At 42.3% G+C, this 24917-nt stretch overlaps 1 protein-coding gene and 1 long non-coding RNA gene across 2 annotated transcripts; one reads left to right on the top strand and one right to left on the bottom strand.

Annotated features, from left to right (window-relative positions):
• Window positions 1-11872: 11872 nt before the first annotated feature.
• RFXAP (regulatory factor X associated protein) lies at window positions 11873-17588 on the bottom strand. Its single transcript, XM_053312210.1, has 3 exons — window positions 16897-17588; window positions 14697-14804; window positions 11873-13293 (listed from the first exon to the last, which is right to left on the bottom strand). The coding sequence occupies exons 1-3, from the start codon at window positions 17416-17418 to the stop codon at window positions 13183-13185; spliced, it is 741 nt and encodes a 246-aa protein (XP_053168185.1). The 5' UTR covers window positions 17419-17588; the 3' UTR covers window positions 11873-13182.
• A 47-nt stretch (window positions 17589-17635) lies between these two features.
• LOC128352041 (uncharacterized) lies at window positions 17636-19875 on the top strand. The gene is made up of 3 exons (XR_008320181.1): window positions 17636-17936; window positions 18989-19063; window positions 19246-19875. It is a non-coding gene; the product is annotated as an uncharacterized LOC128352041 (long non-coding RNA).
• The last annotated feature ends 5042 nt before the right edge of the window (window positions 19876-24917 follow it).

The following is a 24917-nucleotide window of genomic DNA, read 5'->3' as shown; positions in this document are numbered from 1 at the left end:
GCTTCATTTTAGTTGGAACCAAAAATAGGTTTAATTAAAAAGTAATTAACTTTAATTTGATATTGAAAGCTAAAGAAATGTATATCATTCCAATAAGCCAAATGTTAATCTTTAAACTATCTGGTGGTGGTTGTTTTTAACTAGAAATGTCTGTAATTAAAGTATTTGTGCAAATGTCAAGGGTACATTTCAAAAGGGATTTAAACTGTGATTAAGAAACGGGAAGGTAGGGGTGTGTGTGTGTCTGTCAGTACACATGTGCACAGTAAGTGCATATAAATATGCATTTATCATATTGTGAATCCCAATTATCAGTGTAGTATTTATCATGGGATATTCCCTATAGTAGGTCCCTGGGAGAGTTGAGAAGCAAATTTCATAAGCAGAAGGGCTGTAGGAGTAATGTTCCATCTTCCCTGTGGCTTCTGCAATGTGATCAGTGTTCTCTCTTAATTTTTTTCATCTCTGTGCAGAATGAATTTTGTTCTGGGAGGCAGTATCAAGGCAGTGTGTGCACACATGTATTCAGAATGGGGCCTGATTCAACCTGAGCGGGATTTAAAATTAACTGAGCGGACATAAAAAAAACTTGTGAGTGCGAGCACATGCACATGCCTTAGAGGAAACAGTGAATGTGATATGTTGCTACAGCAGATACTCTTTGAAGATACTTTATTTTAATATCTTTATAGATTCCGGAGCAGACAGATTATTTTTAGGAAGCTGGCTTATACTGAGTCAGACCATGGGTCCATCTAGCTACTGCCTACACAAGTACTGAGATGTTGCTGAACTACAACTCCCAGCATCCCCAGAGACAATTTATTGCTGGGAATTGTAGTTCAGCAGCTTCTGGAGGAACCTTGATTGGGAATGACTGGTCTGTACTGACTGCTAGCGGCACTTTCCAAGGTTTCAGACAGGAGTCTTTCTTGGTCCTACTTGGAGATGCTGGGATTGAACCTGGGACCTTCTGCATGTAAAGTAGATTACACTGAGCTACTGTCCACCACTCCACCACTGAGCTACTGTCCTACAAGCCTACCTTGCCACTGCTTGTTGAGGTATTGGGGGTAAAGAAGAGAAATAGCCAGGGTACTGAAACAGAGCCCGTTCAAAGAATAACCACAAACAAGTTTTTATTGTGATTCATTCATATTACATCTTTAGATACGATATGTTATGTCCAGGGTTGCCAGTCTGCAGCCCCAAGATTTGTGCCTAAATATGTTTATAAACTGTTGGAACTCTTTTTGCTTTAAAGGATAGAAACAGGAGATAACTTCATTGATTCATGGGTTGCTGGAATGTTACTCAACAGGAGGCTTTGTAGCTTTCTTTCTCACATAACAGTATGTAGGTTACCTCTTTCACAGCCTAATTATTAAAGGAAATGTTTTCTGAAATCTTCACATACCTGCAGTGTTAATAATGAAAAAACAGACTCTTTTTGCACCTTTTAGAAGTTGTGTGGTGTGTGCTAACAGTGATAATTATAAGAACTGCCTGTGAAACTTCAGTGAACTGCCAACATCCTTAGTTTCAGAGGTTTCTAATAATGGATTGCTAATTACTACTAAATCATCTGCAGCTTGTAAGTCAAGACTCCATTCAGCCACCTAAAGGGGAAGAAAAAGAACAGCACATAGATTACTGCCAACATAAGTTGAAAAAGATATAAAACAGACCATTTGCTTCAGTATTCAATTCAGACTTGTATTAGAAGTGTAATCTTCTCTTTTGCTGCTGTCATTCTCCTCACCATGTTAAATGGTACTTTTTGTACCATGAAGTTTTCTTGTAGCTATCAACCAGTATTAAATTGAAAGCCTTTAAATGTGCTCATAAATACACCATCCTTTGAGATGGGCTGCCTGAAAGATTTAGAAGCCATTTACTGGAAAAGCTATTTATTGATGGCCAGCTTAGGGAAAAGAAGACACAATTTCTTAAAAGCAGTTCTGTGTCTCAGCAATTCAAAGCACGCTCAAGCTCTTTGTGTCAAATGTTTGTTTATCATTGGGGAGCTAGCCACAAGTGTTAAATCTGCCTGTGGCATTAAAAAACCCCAATAATTTAAGCATAATATCCAGGCCTGCTATTTTCCTATTAAGAAATCTGCCTGTAAAACAGACTAGCTGCAACCACTATTTTAGCAATGTTAGTTTGTCTAACATCCAGTATCTCCAAATGACTCCATCCTTAGGACCCCCCTTTTCCTCCCTTTAGCTGCTTGTCATGACTCAGTAAACTAGCTTTGCTGTGGGTGGGGGTGGGAGGTTGGAATTAAACCTGTCATGATTGATTGATTCAGGTGGATGTTGTTAATGATATCACAGAGAGCTGTCAGACAGCATGAAGGAACATGTCTGGCTCATGTGGCAGTGAAGTATAAACATTGCATTATTAGGGTGAAGGCAGGGGTTCTCAAGCTTGTGTTGTGGGTCTACAACTCCCATTATCCCCAGCCGCAATGGCCAAAGGCCGTTGAGGCATATAGAGGACTGAAAGTAAAACACCTATGACTGTGATAGTGTTGACAGCACTGAATTTGAGCCAATGCTAGCTCTCAGCCCTGGAAAACAGTGTATGAGTTCAGGTCAAGTTATACATTATGTTAATAATGTTATATACATTAGGCCTTCTGGAGGGGCCCTGGGCCCTCAGCTGCTACCCAGTGATGCCAACTCTGCATTCAGCCATTAACCACGGTGAGATAGAACTATTGATGAGACCGTTCTGTTCTTCCCAGAGTAACATGCAATGGTGTCCTGCTATGTATATTTACTTGGAAGTAAGTCCCACTATGTTCAGTAGGACTTACTCACAGGTGGGTGTTCATAGCATTGCAGCTTTACATTCCAAGCCTATGCATGTTTGCTTGGAACTAAGTCCTACGGTGTGCAATGGCACAGCCTCAAATAAATATCATAGGATTATGTCATTCCCTGCTAACTGAGCAAAGAGGTACCTTTTAAAAGTGGCAATTCTCATTATTTAGCAGGGGGAGAGCAACTGGCCCTATCCATCCCCAGCACAGTATTCCTGCAGTGGCTGTTGCTGATGTCTACCTTGTGTTTCTTATTTAGATTGTGAACCCTTTGGGGACAGGGAGCCATTTTGATTTTTTATATGTGTAAACAGCTTTGGGAGCTTTTTGTTGAAAAGTGGTATATAAATATTCATCGCCTTTGTATTGCTAAACACACTTGGCAGGCAGTAAACTCCACTGGACACATGGGGCTTACTTATAAGTAAACATGCATAGGATTGTGCTGGTGGAGGCAGTAAATACATAAAAGTAGGTATTGTGTGAAATAGTTTTTCCTTTTGTTCGATCAACCACTTGAACCAAGCATGTGATTTGGCCCATAAAGACAGCCTATAGAACTTTCTTGAGCAGAAAATGTCACAAATTAAAGGGCATTTACTATGTTATCCATTAGGACATAGAACCAAACTATGTATTACATTAACGTGGTTTGTTTAACATTAAATCACAGCTGCAAGTTACAGTTCCTGATCAGGACTGGGATAACAGCACATGTAGATGGCGTAGATATTTTACCACTTCCTGCCATGATTCTGATGAAAATTGAGCCCCTGAAGTTGCTCCTAGCCCCATGAATAGGAAGCTTCTATTGGTACCAATGGAAGTTCTCTTTGGCGGGTGGGGGGCACGATTTTTGTCAGGGCTACAGGAAAGCAGTAAATATCCAATCCTGATTCTGATAACCCTGCTTGTCTCACCATGTGTTTAATAGTAGTTTGGCCTTTACACAGCAGTATATAAAAACTGTCAGTTTAAAATGAGACTTAAAGTGAGTACCATTATAACTTGTAGGTCAAAAATGAAAATTGAAACTTAACATGCTTGCTTTCATGTCCACACCCTATTCTATACATACAAGTTCAACATTTTCCTATATCGCTCTCTGTTTTGATCTCATTGTCCATTTACCTACACTTGCCCTTTCTATTTGAGTTTGATGTTTTTCTTGGCATATAACCACAGCAACAAATTCAACCAGTACTAGGGCTTTGTATTTCATTGGCCTAATAACAGAGTCCAAGGCAATGCAAGTCCTGTTAGAGGATTTTTCACCGGGAAGTGTACTGATTTAAAATAATAATAATCTGCCAATACCTGTCAACCAAGCCAGGCTGCTGATTATGGAAGCGCTTGCCATCATCGTTTGCCTCTTCAGATGAACATCACTGTCACAAGCCACGGGGTGTGACATGCAGTGTGGGACCTGCTTTCAGTGCTGTAACCACATTCGGCGTCAGGTTTATGGAACATCTGAAGGCTTAAACCTTTTACTTAAACAGATATCACTCTGGAGTTTCTGGTTTATGTCTTAGACACTTGTTAATTGGGAGCATATCAGTTTGAATAGGGTTTTTTTGTTTTGTTTTGTTTTTAATGCTTTCTCACGTGCAGTGCTACCCCATTTTGTGGGGAGGAAGTCCGAAGATACTTAACTCCCCGCAGATGAACATTGCAATATCCTTGGGCTACCCCATTTTGCGACCCCATTTTGTGGGGAGGAAGCCCGAAGGTACTTAACACTCCGCAGATGATCCTTGCAATATCCTTGGGCGGGTGGATCACCCGCCCAGATGAGCAGCCGCTCCTGCTGGCAGCTCCAAGGGTCAGGGTGCCAGGACATGCTGCCCCTCATCACTCCACTCCAGGGAGCTCCAAGTGCATTATGGGGATCCCCCTCCCTGAGTCTTGAGGGGAGGCTTCGTAGGCAGGGTTGACACTGTGGTGTCGCCAGGATCGGGCACAATCCCGGCAGTTCACATGCATGTGCGAAACCAGGCCGGGCTCCCTTAGCCTGGTTTCGCATGTACATGTGAATAGCCTCAATGTTAGCTTTCAAGAAAGCATTGGGGGTTTTTTTTTTGATAGATTTGGACAATCTGGTTTATTTGAAAGGGGTGGTGAAAAATATCCAATAGTGCAAGATGTTATGTGGTGGACATTACAATACTATAAACATAGATCCTAATCTGTTAGACCCATGTTGCTCAGTCTCTTAGGCTTGCACAACAAGGAGGATAGCAGATGACTTTGCATAACTCCCTGTATAATACATAGACTGAAGAAGAGGTTTCCAAGCAGGAGGCGCACCACAGCTTACACAGGCACACTCTGTTGCACGGATGCAGCACCACCACCACTAACCCAGAATGCAGACTTAGTAGAACTAGTTATAGCTACACCTTTGCATTATTTATTTTATTTGTATACTGCCCAAAGTGCTTGTCTTTGGGCAGTTCACAACAAAACAGTAAAAACAAGTAAAAAGGTTTAAACATTACAATGATTTAAAATAAAACAATGTTAAAACACTTAAAAATCAAACTATTAAAACAGTATCTAATTAAAAACCTGAATGAACAAATGTGTCTTCGATGCCTTTTTAAAAGTTGTAAGAGATGGGGAGGCTCTTATTTCAGCAGGGAACGTGTTCCAAAGCCTCGGGGCAGCAATGGAAAAAGCCCATCCCCAAGTAGCCACTAGACGAGCCAGTGGCAACTGCAGATGAACCTTTCCTGATGATCTCAATGGGCAGTGTGGTTCATAGCAAAGAAGATGTCCTCTTTAATACCCAGGGCCCATTGAATTGGTGCAAAATGTTTGTTTATCATATTTTTATACCATCTGATATATACATCTCTAGGTGGTATAAAGGTAAAGTGTGCCGTCAAGTCGATTTTGACTCCTGACGCCCACAGAGCCCTTTGCTTTTCTTTGGTAGAATACAGGAGGGGTTTACCATTGCCTCTTCCCATGCAGTATGAGATGATGCCTTTCAGAATCTTCCTATATCGCCGCTGCCCAATGTAGTATCAGCAGGGATTTGAACTTGCAACCTTCTGCTTGTTAGTCAAGCATTTCCCCGCTGCATCGCTTAAGGTTTACAAAATTTTAAACCATATAAAAAGTCACAGATTAAAATAGATGAAACACAATAAAAATTTCATAATAAAAGTTATTAAAAGCAAATTATTAAAATTCTAATTAAAAGTCAATGAGAACAGGTGAGTCTTGAGGGTCTTCCTGAAAACAAATAGAGAAGAAGATGCTCTTATTTCAGCAGGGAGCATATTCCAAAGCTCTGGGGCAGCCACAGAGAAAGCCCAGTCCTCGGTCACCATCAAACGAGCTGGCAGAAATTGTAACCAAACCTCTCCTGAAGATCGTAACATGTGGCAGGGTTCATGACAAAGAAGGTGCTCTCTTAAATACCCAAGCTATTAAGGGCTTTATTTTTTGTTTGTACTAGTGCAGTGTTAGTCTGAATGTTAGCCAGTGCATTCAGTCTCCAAAACAGTGCCCGTGTACCCTAGCAGTAGTGGCAGACTAGCAAGCTTATTTTGAATACCGCTCTTCTGGTACTGGGGCTGCAAGGGCAAGGACCTTGAATTAGCCCTTCAAGAACTTTCACTTGAAGGGTTTGTCAGTGTGTATGTTCAAGAAAGGACAGCTCATAGCTTAACACTGAGACAGGAAGTCATTACTATGGGTGCCTCAAAGAGTGGATGCTGGGCTGAAGATCTCCGAACCAATCTTCAGCTGATAAAATGGCAAAGAAAAGTTAAAACATGAGTATAAGGCACCAAGCCAGCTCATGTGAGCTGATTGGGTTTAAAATTAATTAATAAGGATTGCTGCCACCAAACATTCCTTAGTTAGCGGAGTTATCTCTGACTGGGAGAGGAACATTAAAACTTCCAGTCCCCTCTTTACTTTGCTAGCATGCAAATACAAAAACGGTGGTTCCACTTACATATGTCTAAGTGGGGAAGTAGCAGGCTTTGTGATCCTGCTTGAGGCCATGTGAACTAGAGGCTTCCCCTCTCCCAGAGTAGGTCAAACTTTCTGGGAGGGTTTGCCATTTTATCAGCTGAAGATGGGTTCAGAGAGCTTCAGCCCAGCATCCACTCTTTGAGGCACCCATCTATATATACAATTCTCCTGGGTGTGCCCAGGAAAAATGCGTCCCGGCAGCCCAGCTGATTGGCTGGGCTGCGGGGGCGCCTGATTGGTCCTGGCGGCACACCCAGGAGAACGGCGGCGACCATGGCTGCTGGTGGGCCCGGCCTGGCAGCGATGGGGACAGGCCGAGGAGCCGAGGCGCTGGGCAAGGCAAGGAGGTGGTGGGGGAAGCTGGAGGAGGTGGCGGGCCCGGGGGAAGCCGGAGCCTGGGGGAAGCCGGAGGAGGCAGCAGGCCCGGCTGGAGGAGGCGGTGGGGGAAGCCGGGCGAGGTGGCGGCGGGCCCGGCCGGAGCCGCGGGCTTGGGCGGTGGGCCCGGGCAGAGCCCAGCTAGAGGCACAGATGCTCTGTGCCCGGGCCCACTAGTAGTAATGACTTCCTGTCTCAGTGCTAAACTATGAGCTGTCCTTGTAGTAAATAGTCTTGTAGTAAATTAATATATTGGTTTTACAAGCCCTCTAAGTGTTTGACTGACGCTGGGAGAGGGGGAGGATAAGCTTCTAGTTCACATGGCCTCAAGCAGGATCACAAAGCTTGCTACTTCCCCACTTAAACTATTTAAGTGGAACCACCTTTGTAATACTTGCCAGCTAGCAAAGTAAAAGGGAGACTAGTAGTTTTAGTGTTCCTATTCCAGTCAGAGTTAACTCTGTAAACAAAGGAGCGTTTGGTGGCAGTGAGACAATCTACAGGAGATTCATTTTAATTAATTAAAAACCCAGTCAGCTCACATTAGCTGGCTTGGTTCCTTAACCTTCTCAGTAAGAGTCTATTTGGCCATGAAAAGCTCCCTATCAATTTAAACACGCTGACAACATCCAAATAAAACTGAGGTTTTTTCACACAGCTGGGTGGGGCAGGGGGAGGCTGGAGCGATGCGTCCTAGCCTCTGGATATCCCACAATGCACTGCACATTTACTGGGGGATTCCCACAGGTGATGGGTGCTCTAAGGTGCCCATCTCTCCGTCTGCTAGGGCTAGACATAGCCCCAGTGAACACATAATACCAGAGCCTGGATTAAGAGCTCGCTTGAGTCCTTAACCCTGGCTAAAAGCCAGGTTTAAAAGCTGGGCCTGATCCCGGGGGTTCTCATGCACAGCCAAACTGAGGCTGGGCTTCCCTAGCCTGGGTTAAGGTGTGCGTGAGAATAGCCTCTGTTTCTTCTAACACAGGGTTTCTTAACCTTGGGCCCCCAGATATTGTTGGACTACAACTCCCATAATCCCCAAACAAAAGCCATTGCACCTGAGGATTCTAGGAGTTGTAGTCCAACAACATCTGGGGGCCCAAGGTTAAGAAATCCTGTTCTAACACAGTGTTGGGCTAAATCTGGGGTAGATTCTCTTTTTAAAGTTATCCTGTTTCCAGCAAGACAGAACTGTCATAGTTCTTTCCCTAAGCATTCAAATAATTTTAGCAAATGTCCTTGTATTCAAAAAATTCTTACAAAATCCTTTCGAAAGAGCAAGTAGCATGCATTCTCCTGACAGTGACCCTGAAATAAGCAACAGTTCTGACAATAAAATAAGCAACATTTCTAAAGTTTAAAGGGCAGCTATTGCAACCAGTTTTAGATCACACAAGATAAATATTACTCTTTCCAAACACTATGCCATGAATCATTGTTTTTAAAATGCTAGATGTTAACCTGTCTTGTGGATTTTGTGCATCATGAATTGTGAATATTTTAAATGTGTAACTTTTTCATTGTCCCCCCTGCTAGTTCCATTTCTTGAGTGAAATTAAAATGTGTAAATAAATTCATCTAAATTCCATAAACGTTTGTGGACATTACTGCCCTTTGCACTGTTAAGTAAGTTTATAATGTAGCAAGCTATTTTCCTGTGTAGAGAACTTAATTCATATTTCAAAGCATATCCTTTGTGGATTGGGGTGGGTGGGAGGACCAATATAGATAACTATCACCAGAGAGATGATGTTCTGGCTATTGATAAAAAAAAATATTTTGTAAGGTATTAGTAGATGTACTCTAAAATACTTGGTAGTAATTAGGCTAAGTACATACTACTATAGTTAATCATGAGAAGTGAGGACACACACTTTTGGGGGTGAAATCTAAAGCATACAAATAGTCCATACTGAATATTCCAAACATCTATGCATGTGGCTTTCTAAAGCTGTTTTTGACTGCCAGTGGTCATAGCCAAGTTGAACAGAAAATTGGAATAAACAGCAATTTAAAATTTGTTCATCAGTTTCTACCCTTTTCCCTTCACTATAACAGCCAGAGCAAAGCTGCTCCAAGTGCTTGTTAGTTTTTGTGGAAGGTGTTATTAGCATACTGCAGCCAACTTAATAAAGATAGCTGTAGAGATGGTGGGCAGGATCCAGACTATTTAAATAAATGAGACAAGTTCACCACAAAACTGGGCAGTTTCGATCCTGCCCAGTTTTACTAGTATCTTTGCCTCAGAAGAGTCTCAAACTTCTTTTTTAAACCCAAGACTACTCTAAATGCTACAACAGACCGTGGTGGCTCAGCACTTGCTGTCACATAAGGCAACTAAACTGACTGAGTAATGAAGCAGATGTTGGTGTTGTCTTTAGCTTGGTGTTTTAAAGGCTAGTCAGTAAATAAATGACATGCCACCATAAACAAACTAATTTATTTATAGTATTACCCTATTGTAATTGTTTCTATGTCTTGTCTTTAATGTTAATAAAGTAACATGCTAAGTAAGTGTATTGGTTTTACTTTCATTTTTATTTCTAGAACAGATTTTTATTCTATAGGAAAAACAGTAGTGCACCGCATATATGAAGGAGCAGAATTAAAGCAGCAGTAAGTCAGAACAAAAAACCTGATGAAAGCTGAAAGATACTACTAAACAGAGAAGACTGACTGCAGTGGTGACAATCTGCTACTTATCCTGATCACAGGAGGGTTGTTACTATGACCACGAAGCTGCTCATTTCAGCTTCTTTCACAACTGATGTTAATGCTGGTGCCTGTAAATGTTACAATTGCTTCAGGGCAATTCAGCAGACAATTGGTATCTCTCATGTAGGTAAGTATCAAGCTAGTTATTCAGTACATACCATGAATGTGAAATGCATATTATATCACTTTCAAAGCCTGCCTTAAGAGATGCTGTCTAATTTAATATTCTTTCAAGTTGAACAGACAATTTATGATGGCATTACCACATTACATTAGAAATCTATGCTGTACAGCCTCTTCAAGCATTGCATACGGAATTAAAATTCTGATTTTAAAATGCATATGTTTGGAGTAAACTGGGATTTCTTGTTAGATGAAATACAATCTGCTTCAAATCTGGTCAATACATGACTGTTTCCAGTCAAACAAAATAAAGTGGTATTCATCTGGAAAAGGAAGTTTCAAAAACATACAAACACATCTGTTTTTGTTCTATTTTTTATTTTATTTGCCTTTCACATCTATTTTAATGCATTTAGTGTCAAGGGTCCACCATGGTTTTTCCTAAGTGAATAAACATTTTAAATGTGTAGCATTAGTCATTTCTATAGCATCTAATTCACTTCATGAAGTAAACTGTGATGGGTTATTTTACTTTAGCTTAATGCTACTACAAACACACACCAATATGTTCCTCTGAGTATGAACATGACAAAAAATCAGCGGCACAGAACACTACAATGGGCTATAAACAATTTGGGCAGGTCAGAAAATAACCCAATTAGGATGCAACTTAGAGTCACTTCTCATCAGAATGCTTGCAACTGCCTTTCACCTTTGAAATTAATGGAGGTGTGGTCATTCAGAACAGCCAGACATGCACTAGGTTGCCCACGGATCTCTCTATTTGCAAGGGATGTTCAATTAGTTTTAAAATTGACATGCTTTTTTGCCCTGTTCTCAACTCTACCAACTTCCCCCCACCCTGCAACCCTTAATTGCTACTGAATAACTCTCACACAACTTTCTCTTATTTCCTTGTCTGCTTCCCAGTGAACTCTGAAAGGCCTCCTGTTTATTCTATAGGGATGTGTAAAACCGGTCTGGCCCGGAGGTTCAGGGGTTTGGGATCAAACCGAACCCCCCCACCCCGGTTCCGTCTGGACCGGAACCTAACTGCCAGACAGGTACGTGAATTTTTTTTAAAAAAATTAAAACCAATGCTAAATACCTGTAGCCCCTTCGGGGGCCCCGCAAGGGTTCCCTCTTCCCCCACCGGCCTCCCTCATCACCGCAGTGGCTGGGTAAATATAGTATTTTTGACCCTTTGGGGCCTCTGTAAAGGCAAACGGTGGCCATTTTGGCCGCCACCGCACATGCGAAATGCCCTCTGCAAGGCCGTAGGCCATTTACGCATGTGTGGCGGCGGCCAAAATGGCCACCGCTTGCCTTTACGGAGTCCCCAAAGGGCCAAAAATAATACATTTACCCAGCCACGGAGGTGATGAGGGAGGCCGGCGGCGGGAGAGGGAACCCTTTTGGACCCCTTGCGGCCTACAGCAAGCCCCCCGAAGGAGCTACAGGTATTTAGCATTTTTAAAAAATAAAAATTCACGGACCCCCACCAGACCGGGGGTTCAATGGGGGGAGGACTGAACTGGCCCGGTTCCGTGCACACCCCTATTATTCTATTCTTACTTATTGGTTTCCAGATCATACTGCTTTCTAATTTTCACCCACATATCTGCTTCCAGGAATGTCTATTGCAAAAAAGTGTCTCTCTTGAAGCACAAAGACTATGTTTGCATAGTCTTGTTTAGCACCAAAGTAGTTTCTATTACAGGTCTCACATCTCACTAACTTCAGATGGCAGGGGACTAGCCCCGATTCTCAGTACAACAGATGCTCTGAGGTCTGTTCTTGGTGAGGGAGCAGCTAATCTTGCATGAAACAATTGGGAACAGGGACAAAACATTTATTTAGAAGATATTCAAGGCAAGTGGACCCATTTATTAGCAGCAAAGGGACAGAGCTTAGCAAAATACAACAACATTTCATCAATCCTGTACCTCCACAGCAGAGGAGAATCAGCAAAGTGCCCCACTATATAAATACAACAGGCAGGGAAGCAGAACATCACTGCAAATAACAGTTGAATTTCATTCTCATCAGAATTGGAAAACAAAATGTTACCCAAACTAAAAAGACTAATTTACAAATTAAAGGGCACAATAGGCAAACTCCACATGCATTTTAAATTATTCGCATATCTTAGCACAGCTTAGAGCAGCCTAGAAACACAGAATTGTTTCTGCTTAAGCACACCTAGTTAGGATAAGACAGAAAGAGATGCCAATAATATACAGTATGTACAAAACGTTCTAGAAGTCTAATATACAAACATTAACTTAGATGATGTATCTGTACTCCATATGGCTAAAAAAAAATTCAAACATGTTCAGAAATAGCATGACAATTAGAAAGATACAAAAATGATACCTTAATATATCCTTGTATGAACACTTCTGTTCATTAGTACAAAATTTTATTAAAAATATAAAATTAATATAAATAGGCTCAAATGGATGCCTCTTAATGAATCATGCCAGTAATATACTGAAATATCCACATTAATACTTGAAAACCATGTTTACAAATGCACATGAAATTAATACCAACCTGGAATACATTATTTTATAATGCAGTACAGAAAGTGATCAACTAGATTGGCCAGAATGACAAATCTAATCCCACTGTTGGAGCATGGGCCTTCTCCACAAACCTAATAGCCTAGTACTCCCCCACCAACAACCCTGAGCAATATATGCAACAGGACTGGTTCAAATTTTACATTTTACAACTTCCACAGAAAGTAAGTATTTCTTTCTTCAATGACCATCATCAAAGAATCACTTTAGGCAAGGTATCAAACTTTTCACATAGCAAAAGATTTAGACAAATCTGATTCTGATTTCATATATTAATTTATGTGACTCTCTCAAAAAGGTCAAAGCAGCTTCCAGAATGTTAATGGAAGACTTCAGTGGAGAGCAAAGGTTTCATAAAAACTTTTTTAAAAAACCAGTTTCTAATAAATACAACCCAAATGCCATTCTGAAAAAACAAACAGCAAATAAGAGTCAGGTTTGCTGACTTATCCAAGCAGCGAAAGATAAAACTACACTTTGCAACAATTAGAACAATTCAGTGGTCTACATCATCTTCATCCATTTTGAGCTGAGGTTCTTCGAGTATACCCCTCCCCCCCATCACACTGGTGCTCCTGAAAATGGTTGCTGCCTTTGCTCCAAAGTTTGTTGGCTTAGCAACTGCTGTCGCTTTTGCAGAAAATGTACAACTTCTGGGCTTCTCAGAAGTGCCTAGAAAGAGACATATAGCTATGTCAGTCATAAACACTGCAATCCTACTTCACAGGCAGAGTATAGGGCATTCAGGGGCTACATCTCTAGCCACAATGTACGATTCCACTTTTTATCATATTACAAATTTCTGTAGCATACTACATAATTGACTAGGCATCAACAGATGAGGCCCTTTTCTTTTTTTCTGCAGCATTCACCATTTTCAAGAACTGAATAAGTTCTGCATGTATGGTGTGAAAAGTGTGGTATTCTGGATGGGCCAAAGGAAAGAGGAGAAAAGCCCACACCTTGCCATGCCTGGTCAGATGCAGTGTTGCACATTTAGGATATAAAGGGGTGTGCATTATGGCTACAAAAAGCCCCTCCACGCTCTGCTGTATATGTGCAGAAGGGTCAAATCATGGTTTAATGAAACAAGCACTGCTTACATTCGTCTTAGGGCACACCTTTGCGCATCTTGCCTGGAAAATCTGTACCTTTATATTGTAAGAAACATACACCCAATAATCTAAAGGTCTCAGCCTGTTCAACAGCATAATCAAGTGAATTTGTTAAGATTATTTTGTTGTTATTGCTGCTTTGTTTTTACTTATCTCTTCATTCCTCATCCTTAAAGCTGCCATTACATTTTCAAATTTGTTTTCAAACCTGTGAGGACTAGAATTAAGATTATTGCTTTGGAATATGAGCTTACAAGCTCCACAAGTACCTTTGAAGCTTTAGCTCAAAACTCAGGGAAGATCTGATCCATTTCTCCAGCTATAAGTGGGGTGGAAGCTAGCAGCAGCCCATCCAGTGCCAGTGGAAGCCCTCTGGAGGGAGAGCTAGCAGCTGATTCTGGCACTGGGTAGCTAAGGCACCCGGAGAACCTTATCTGAGCAATACCACCAAAATGATGTCCTGCTCCCTCTGTTCCTAGTTTGGAGCTAAAAAGGGGCGGGCAGGCAGGAATGGTTCCTGCAATCATAATTAGTTTTATTGATGCAACTGCAGGGATCATTCACACATACCACTTTTTTCAAGTCCCAACTTGGAGCTGGAAGGGAAGCAGATTGTCCTGATCCCGCATGGAGACACAGCATGAGGTCAGAGACAAAGCTGCAACTTACCTGTGCCCCACTGAAAATGGTGGAACTTGCTTCTGAGTAAACATCCATATGATTGCACTGAAGGGAGAAGCAGGATCCTGCCAACCACACATTTTGGCTTCACTAACAAGGCTAGTCAAAATTTATGGAGAACAGCAATTAAATGAAATGCTAGTTAGGTCCACCTATTTCCTGATCTTTAATGTACCAATGTATTCACAATTTTGTTTTATAAAACCTATGAAATTACTTTTTAAACAAAAATTGTGCAAAAGTCTCAATACTTTCCCCTTCAAAATACAAGAGCATTACCAGTCTTTTCTGGTTCAACACTTGTTCCAAGAGAGTAGGTTTTGTTGGCCGATCTCCAATAGAACCTGTTCTTTGCTTTGATACAGAAACTGAACTTTCAGTGCAATCCTGATAACAAAAGGGGGGAAGAGAGAAAATACATTGTACTTGCCTGTCATTACAAAGCAGCTTAAATTATTTAATGGAGTCCCTCACTGGAAGACAAAAACCTACTATCTCTTCCTAAAATATTATAGCATAATGGAATTTTTCATGTAATTCATTATTACTGACCTTTCAATCACCAGACCATCTTTCTGAACATCTAAACAGAATTTATAAAGCCTGAATACAACTAAGCTTATTAAACATTTATGTTTTAACTATTAATGACACAATTATAGAATTATAAAACTGTTTTCCCCTGAACTGAACACCAGATGCTAAGGAATACCAACATGAGGGGATGTTGCCCTCTTTCCCCTACTTGCTGGCTTTGCACCTGGTTGGCCACTGCATGAAACAGGATGCTGGACTAGATGGACCTCTGGCCTGATCCAGCACGGCTTTTGTGATGTTCTTATCTTTATTAACAGGCACCTACAAATCCACTTACCAGCTCGTCAGTGGTGTGTGCCTCCAGCCCTCTGGAGAGTATGACACCCAGCACCACTCAGATCTCCTACCCAGAGGTCTGATTTCCACTGCCATTTTTGAGAAACAAAACAGCAGGAATCCTTTCTGAGCAGTAGCAGACAGCTCCTGCTATTTCTTACCATCTCTATATCCCAGTACAAATGACCAAGGACCTGCTTCTCTCCTATGCCTGTGTGCCATAAAAGGTTCTGAAGGAAAAAGACATTGGTGGTGACCACAAATAATGGCTGGTTTGTGAACTAGGCCTAAATTTGTGGGTTCCTGTTTAGCAACCCAATATTAAAGGGCAGAAAATTACTGTCTGCTGACAATTCATGTATTACCATGCAACAGTAACCAAGGGCATATCTACACTATACATATGACCATTAAAAAAACCTATTCAACATGATATCCAAATAATATATTCTGTGAATTAAAGTTTTGTGACAGAATTCAGGATCTCTAGCAACGAATTCTCAGCAGCCTCACAAAACTAGTAATTTTATATAAACAATTTTCCACTCAAAAAGCCCTAAAAATGGTGTAAAAGGGGCAATTATAATTTGCAAGCACTACACAAACATTTACAAAACTATACCAAAAAAGATACAGCAACAGAACAAACCAGAATAAAATCAACTGCAATTTGTATCAAAGTAGTCCTGATAAACTAAAAACATAACTAAGTAATATAAAATAAAACTCCATGCACTCCCCATGCCATGTAATGGCAACAGCATGCCAGGGCACTGGGTGATAAGTAGATGTGTGCATCCATCCTATTTCCCCACATATTTAGGATAAGCGGTTCAGAATATCATCTGAACTGCTGTTGCATTGGTGGAGCTATCCTCTTTTACTTGGACAACACATCTACCACACAATTAGGAATGTGCAGAAGTACATCCCAGCACATGTCCTTTTTTCTAGTTGTACAGGGGCCAGATACGCAGCAATCACACTGGTCCAACAGCTAGTATCATTCCAATCTATTGTGCAGTACAAAACTGAAACCAAGGGGAAAAATGCAATCCTAAAGATATTTTCACCCTGAAGAATATATCCCAAATCCTACACTCCTCCTTAACTTCTGCACTGTTGTGTAAGAAAATAAGAATTTATTCCTTGCAAATCTCATTGCATTAGAGGGCAGTAGATCAGGGCTAGTCTTTTTACGAAAGAAATCACTGAAGAGTGGCAGATTGCAGACAGGGCAATCTCCTCCAGGCCTACGCAACTTCCCCTACTTTCCCAGTTGGTTCTGACACACAGAAATATACGTGCCTGCTATTGTCTTCGAGCGGCTACCTGGGCATCTTCTGGATTTTTATTTACACTTACATTTATATCCTCCAAGGAGCCCAGAGCAGTGCACATGGTTATGTTTATCCTCACAACAACCCTGCGAGGTAGGAGAAGCGACTGGCCCAGAGTCACCCAATGGGCTTCATGGCTAAACGGGGATTTGAACTGGGGTCTTCCAGGTCCTAGTCCCACTCTAACCACTACGGCATACTGGCCGACTCTCTCTTTTCGCAGCCCATCACCATCACCACCCGTCCCACCGCTCGCTCGGCCTCACCTCAACCCGTCCGCCGCCGCCGGGGGCACCGGCTCCTCCCTGCGCGGCGGCTCCCGCAGCGGTGGCGGCCGAGGCAGGGCCTCCTGCCGCCCCTCCTCCTGCGCCCCCTCCTCCGCCCAGGGCCTGGTCGCTCTTCTTGCGCTTGTACTTGTCCTTGTACATCTTGTTCCGGTGCCTCTTGCACATCCACGGCTTGCGCTGCTTGGCCACTTGCGTGGTGGTCTCGCTGCAGCCCTGGTAGGTGCAGCTCTTGCACCCGCCGCCGCTGCCGCCGCCCGACGGAGCCCCGCTCTCGTCCTCGTCGTCCAGGTCGTCCAGGCCGCCGCCGGGGCTGCCCGCGCTGTCGCCGCCGCCGCCGCCCGCGGCCTCGCCGTCCGCCTCAGCCTCGCCAGCGGGGCCCAGCTCGTAAAAGAGCATGAGGCCGCCCTGAGCGGGTGGCGCCTCTGAGGCCGCCGGGACCACCTGAGGCTGCAGCACGGTGGCGCCCACCGCCTCCCCGTCCCCCCGGCCGCAGGGGTGCATCACCAGCAGCGTGAGCGGCTGCGGCGGGGAAGGGGACGCGGAGGAGGAGGAAGAGGAGGAAGAGAAGGCGGCGGCAGCGGCCCTGCCGCTGGAAGCCCCTGGCGCCTCCGTCCCGCCCGAGCGCCTCGCAGCCAGGCCTCGAAAGGCCGCGGCTGCCACAGCAACGGCAAACTCACCGCGCGCGCGGCGGTGACAGCTGGTGTACGACTGCGCAGGCGCACACCACTGCCCCCTCCCTCCGCCGGAAACTCGCCGACTGCTCAGGCGCAGCAGACACGCTCTAAAACAGAGGAGCCGATAGGGCATCCTGGAGTGGGTATTTCCATTCGGACTTGCACGTGGTGACGTCTTTACGCTAACGTCATCCTGCGCCTGCTACTGCTGCTTCGTGTGGGAGGGGAAAGAAAGCGAGCCACACCACCAGACGGGCTAATGGCTTGACTCTGTTTAAAAAGAAGAAGAAGAAGCTTCACAAGAGCATAAGCGCTGAAATCTGCTTTTTAATTTCTCTAAGAAAGGTGCAGCATGCCCTTTCTCTTATTACGGCCTGTTTTTATTTTGCACAAAGGACTTCTCTTTCTTTGCTTGCTTTTTGGACATCAGATTTAGCATTTAAAACTTCAGGGTAAAGCATGAAATGCGTAAATTTAATGGCATGTTAACCCTACAAAGAAAACTATCTAAATGCAAATTATCTTATAACCTTTTTGTGCCAGAATAAATTCAAAAGATGCATCAAGAAGAGAATTAGGAATTTTAAATCACTGCTTTGCAAGATAGGAGAAAATGCAATTGTATAAGAAAGTACAATTAAAGTAACAGTGAGGAGCACATCCCTAGAACTTAATCCTGTGTGGTGTTAAGATGCACCCAGTACCTTTGATTTTGGTGGGCTTGGCATACCTAACACTATGGGGATGGTGAAAAGACATCTCAAAGGATTTTTAAATCCTTGTACTCACATGGACAAATGTGTTCTTTTACCAAAAGAAGAACTCACAATTGTCTTTGAAATAACCTGGACTGTCAAAAGTAATTGGCACCCATCATTGTTTATTCCACATTTAACAAAAATCAGACTTTGCTTTAGAGTTTTGATACAACAGAATATTTCAGATAATAACACAAATGAAAATGGCATGGACAAAAATGATGGGACCCTTAACCTAATATTTTGTTGCACAACTTTTAGAGGCAATCACTGCAAACAAGCAATTTCTGTAGCTCTCAGTGAGACTTCTGCACATGTCAACAGGTAGTTTGGCCCACTTTTCCTGAGCAAACTGCTCTAGTTGTGTCAGGTTTGAAGGGAGCCTTCTCCAGACTGCATGTTTCAGTTCTTTGCATAGATGTTCAACAGAATTCAAATCAGGGCTCATAGAAGGCCACTTCAGAATAGCCCAATGTTTTGTTCTTAGCCATTCTTGGGTGCTTTTAGCTGTATGTTTTGGGTCATTGTCCTGTTGGAGGATCCATGACCTGCCACTGAGACAGAGCTTTTTGACATTGGGCAGTACGTATCGCTCCAGAATGTCTTGATAATCTTGAGATTTCATTGTTCCCTGCACAGACTCAAGGCACCCCGTGCCAGATGCAGCGAAGCAGCCCCAAAACATAACCGAGCCTCCTCCATGTTTCACAGTAGGTATGGTGTTCTTTTCTTTGAAAGCTTCATTTTTTCGTCTGTGGACATAGAGCTGATATGACTTGCCAAAAAGCTCATTTTGTCTCATCTGTCCAAAGGACATTCTCCCAGAAGCATTGTGGCTTGTCAATGTGTATTTTAGCAAATTCCAGTCTGGCTTTTTTCTGTTTTTCTTTCAACAGTGGAGTCCTCCTGGGTCTTCTTCCATTGAGCCCACTGTCACTCAAAAAGCGACCGATGGTGCAATCAGACACTGATGGACCTTGACCTTGGAGTTCAGCTTTTATCTCTTTGGAAGTTGTCCTTGGCTTTTTGTCTACCATTCTCACTATCCTTCTGCCCATTCTGGGGTTGATTTTCCTCTTGCGGCCACATCCAGGGAGGTTGGCTACAGTCCCATGGACCTTGAACTTCTTAATAATATTTGCAACTGTTGTCACAGGAACATCAAACTGCTTGGAGATGGTCTTATAGCCTTTGCCTTTAACATGCTTGTCTATAATTTTCTTTCTGATCTCCTCGGACAACTCTCTCCTTTGCTTTCTCTGGTCCATGTTCATTGTGGGACACACAATGATACCAAGCAGCAGAGTGACTACTTTTCTCCATTTCAGTAGGCTGAATGACTGATTGCACGATTGGAGACATGTGTGATACTAATTAAAGAAAACAGCTAATTTGAAAAATTACTCTAATCCAATTATTTATGATTTTTTCTAGGGGTACCAACAAATGTGTCCAGGCCACTTTAGAATAAGTAATACTTTATCTCTTTTCACACTTGCTTTGCCTTACTCGATGACATATCAAAGGCATGCAAGGATATATGGGACAACTGCATTTCATTTAATTGCTTTTCAGGAGGCATAAGACACTTTTTCAATGAACTATAAGGGTACCAACAAATTTGTCCACCTGTGTATTTTAAATTTTACTGTTTGTCCTACGGCTAAATGAGACTCACAGGACTAACAAGATTGGATTAGCTGAGAAGGAAGCTATTCTCAGAAGCAAGCTTTGGAAATTATTTTGTATTTTATACTATGAACTTATGTGGATAGGTGGCAAGGGTGCAGTTCCCACCCACTCCAATTGAGCCACTCCCATTTAATTCTACGGGGCTTACTCCCAGGTAAAGGATATAAGACTACAATCTCCCCGCCCCCACCCCTTGAAAAAGTCCTTCAAATGCCCATGTGAATTTAAGAAATGACATTACAGTGGTTATGCAGTGGGCAGCCAGATTTGATGCAGAATTAGATTCATATAAGCAGTTTAAGGCATCTAATGGCACAGTGGGGAAGCAACTTGCCTAGGGAGCAAGAGGCTGTTAGTTTGAATCCCTGCTGGTGTGTTTGCCAGACTATTGGAAACACCTATATTGGGCAGCAGCGATATCGGAAGGCACTGAAAGTTATCATCTCATACTGTGCAGGAGGAGGCAATTGTAACCCCCTCCTGTATACTACCAAGAAAACCACATGGCTCTGTGGTCACCAGGAGTTGACAACTTGACACCAACTTGATGGCACAATCTTTCCTTTCCTTTCCTAAGTCACGATAAGATTGTAGCCTTAGTACTTCATCACTGTAACATCACCATCTTTATTTTGCAGGGCTGTAGCAGCAAGCTGTACAGTACTGGCAATCACTTTTACACCTTGGAGGACTTTACAAAGAAAGAGAAACCTAAACCCCTAAGCCTACTTTATTGGAAGTTAATCCCAGTGAAATCAATGGGATTTGCTTGCAAGTAAACATGGATAGGATTAGACTGCAAAGAATCTTGCTCTAAGGGCTCAAGCAAAGCATGCAATCTGCCACTGCCACACACACACTACTTCCAGATTTGATTAAACAACAACTTACCGTAGTTGCAGAATCACAGCCACTTCGCTTTCTGAAGATATGTCTTTTTAAAAATGCCATCAGGTAAATGGACATAGTCTTTTTAAAAATGCCATCAGGTAAATAAAGAAGGCAACATTACACCTCCATTCTAAACATGTTTACTAGCTGAAAATAAGTCCCATTCCTGATGCTGTCTGCTCTCAGTCAATGTTAGAATCACTACTTGACCTCTGTTGGAAAAGAAGTTGGCAACGCTAGCTGAGATGCCACTAGACTAGATGGCTTTAAATGAAGATTAGGCAAATTCAGGAAGAAGTCTATCAATGGCTATTTGCCATGATGACTATGTGGAACCTACAGGTTCAGTGGCAGTATCCCACTGGTCTTCTGGTAGTGAGCATGCATTGTCCCTTTGCTAAGCAGGATCCGCCTTGCTTTGCATTTGGATGGGCAAATGCATGTTAGCACTATAAGATGTTCCCCTTAGAAAATGGGGCCATAGCCTAATGGTAGAGTATCTATTTACATGCAGAAGGTCCCAGGTTCCCTCCCTAGCATCTCCAGGAAGAGCTGGGAGAGACTCTTGACTGAAACCTTGAAGAGCTGCTGCCAGTCAGTGTAGACAATACTGAACTGGATGGACGAATGCTTTGACTCGGTGTAAGGCAGCTTCCTTTATTCCTGTTTGCCTGTATGTCCTGCTTGTGGTCTTCCCAGAGACATCTAGTTGGTCACTGTCGGAGGCAGAATGCTAAACTAGATGGACCTTTGCACAGATCCAGAAGTTCTCTTCTTATGTTCTTATTTATACTTGCTGCTTTACATAGAAACATAGGAAGCTACCATATACTGAGTCAGATGGTCTATCTTTTGGTCTATCTAGTTCAGTATTGTCTTCACAGACTGGCAGCGGCTTCTCCAAGGTTGCAGGCAGGAATCTCTCTCAGCCCTATCTTGAAGAAGCCAGGGAGGGAACTTGAAACCTTCTGCTCTTCCCAGAGCGGCTCCATCCCCTGAGAGGAAGATCTTCCAGTGCTCACACTTCTAGTCTCTCTTTCATATGCAACCAGGGTGGACCCTGCTTAGCTAAGGGCACAAGTCATGCTTGCTACCACAAGACCAGCTGTCCTCTCTCCTCCTCTCCTGCTTTCCCCCGTTGCATTTCACTATTATCTTACCTTCCTTCATACACACTTCCTCCTTTAAGGGCCAAAGTACACATTAATGTTAAGCATGCTGTGGGGCTTTGCATGCTCATTCTAAATAGCAACTGGGAGAGGGGGAATCAGGAATAGAAGCGTAGTGTGTGGAACAAGGGATCTAAGCCTTTGCCCCTGGTGCAGTCCTAATCCAGATCAGGGCTTCTATGGCTACAATTTGCCCCAGGAGGGAACTGCCACTGGCGCCAATGTCAGCTTCTCTCCTGATCCAAATTAGGACAAGAGCAGTCACAGAGACTTAAACAAATTATTTTTTATATCACAGGGAGAAAGCAACTATCATTATTCAATCCCAGCACAGCATCCCTCCAGTGGCTATTAATGGTGTTTACCTTGTGTTTCTTTTTAGAGTGTGAGCCCTTGGGGACAGGGAACCATCTTATTATTATTTTTCTATGTAAGCCACTTTGAGAGCTTTTCCACTGAAAATACATTACAACAACTACTATTACTACTGTTTCTGCTACTACTGATTGTTATTGTCATCAGGGTTGCAGAAATCCACTAGTCTACTAGTCTGTGACGAGTGAAAAATGATGCTGGACAAGACCTCTTGCTCGTGCCCAGCGCCCAACTTTATTCTGTAACCTAAGCACACCTTTGCCTGCTGCCTCAGAGTGCTTCATGGCAGCATAGCACTCCTACAGTTCTACAGGCCCACAACTTATTGGCTTTTTATCTTGCCCGTAATTGATATAATTAGCATAACCTACTTCACAGGGTTGTTGTGACAAGAAACTTAAGTATGTAGTACACCGCTCTGGGCTCCTTGGAGGAAGAGCGGGATACAAATGTTAATAAATAAATAAATTCGTATTATGATTTTATATGTTCTTATATAACTTTTTAATGCACTCTTGCTTTTTAAAAATATGATGTTTTTATGAAACACTTGTACCCATTTTTTACTACCTTCAGCTGCAATTTTCAGGTCTCGGCCATTAAGGGTGATTCAGTTTGTGGTCTTGCTTTGTTTTAGACAGCCGTAGTTTTATTTTACATTATAGTTCTTTTTTTAAAAATTAAATTTTTATTTATTTTAACAATAATCATACACAACACATTAAACAAATATGGACTTCCCGCTCACACCTCCTCGTGAATCACCCACTATATAATTAACCCTTGCTATAATAATAATTCAAAACATAGATTTAAACCTTACAAACACAATTTTGATCTACTCAACCTGCTAATATTACTAAATTTCAAACCCTGTTGTAAAATCAATATTAGGAAAATAGTTCTTTAAATACAATAAGAATGGTTTCCAATCTTCTTTAAAACATTCTAAATTTTGATCTCTTATCAGTACTGTAAGTTTTGCCATCTCCGCATATTCCAAAATTTTTATCAGCCAATCTTCTTTTGAAGGCTCTTCCATTCATTGCTCTTCCATTTCTGTGCATATATTATTGTGGCCGATTTTACATTATAGTTCTATCTCTGATTTTATAGTCTTTTATAATAGTCTTTGCTTTGTTTTAGATAGCCATAGTTTTATTTTAAACCTTACTTCTCTTTCTGATTTTTATAGTCTTTTATAATAGTCTTTCAGTATATTGTGCACCCCTAGGCTTTTAATATCTACTTTTACTTTTAATATGTATTCACCCCTTATACTTTATGCTGGTCTGTGGCGATAATAGAGATTGATTGATTGATGCCTGACAAGCGAAAAAAGTCCTGATGAGCAACGTACCAACCAGAGCCAGCGTGATGTAGTGGTTAGAGTGCTGGACTAGGACCGGGGAGACCAGAGTTCAAATCCCCATTCAGCCATGATACTTGCTGGGTGACTCTGGGCCAGTCACTTCTCTCTCAGCCTAACCTAATTCACAGGGCTGTGGTGAGGAGAAACCTAAGTATGTAGTACACCACTCTGGGTTCCTTGGAGGAAGAGTGGGATATAAAATGTAAATAATAAAATAATAATAATAATAATAGCAGCTTGTCTGGCTGATAAACTGAGCCAACATTGCTTCACCACTGGTTGTCATCATCATCATCATCAATCAATAATAATGCATCCCTTCTCCTCTAGATGCTGCCACCTGATGCTGCCAGTCCCATAACTTCTATTTAGAGGACAAAAGCTAAGCACGCAAGAGCGAATGACATGTTATTATAACATGTAGTTTGGCTCTAAGTAGCTTCTTTTTTTGTTAACATGGAATAATCTTGTTTTAAGCATATAGAAATCAAGACCGGGTGTATGTGCAATTGATAACTAAAAGCAGCAAAGTGTTTTTTGTTTCACAGCATATAAAAAGTTTGGGGGTTTTTAATACCAGGTGCACACACTTTGCATGAGTTCAAAACTACATATTCATCACTCAGTGAATGCAGCATCAAGATAAGTTACATTGCCATCTCACGCGCAGTATGAGATGTTGCCTTTTAGCATCTTCCTATATCGTTGCTGCCCAATATAAGTGTTTCCCATAGTCTGGAAAACATACCAGGGGGGATTCGAACCAGCAACCTCTGGCTTGCTAATCAAGTCATTTCCCTGCTGGGCCATTAGGTGGCTCTGCCTCATGGTAGGGGAGGGTGTATTAAAACAGAGACATTGAACACACTAGCGCAGCAGCAGGGAAAAGACAAGTGGCTCTGTATATTAGAGCACACCCACGTGGAGGAGGCCCCAGTTTCAATCTCGAACATCCCCGCTGAAAAGGACCTTAGGGAGTGGGTCTAGGACAGAGCTTTTGATGGAGAGTTGCTGCCAGTTAGAGTATACAAGCCTGGGTATACGCTATATACAATGCATTATACTAGGA

This window comes from Hemicordylus capensis, chromosome 3, assembly GCF_027244095.1.
Source record: "Hemicordylus capensis ecotype Gifberg chromosome 3, rHemCap1.1.pri, whole genome shotgun sequence".
Lineage (NCBI taxonomy): Eukaryota > Metazoa > Chordata > Lepidosauria > Squamata > Cordylidae > Hemicordylus > Hemicordylus capensis.
Note: the sequence above shows the minus strand (reverse complement) of the source record. Positions and strands in the feature narration are given on the sequence as shown.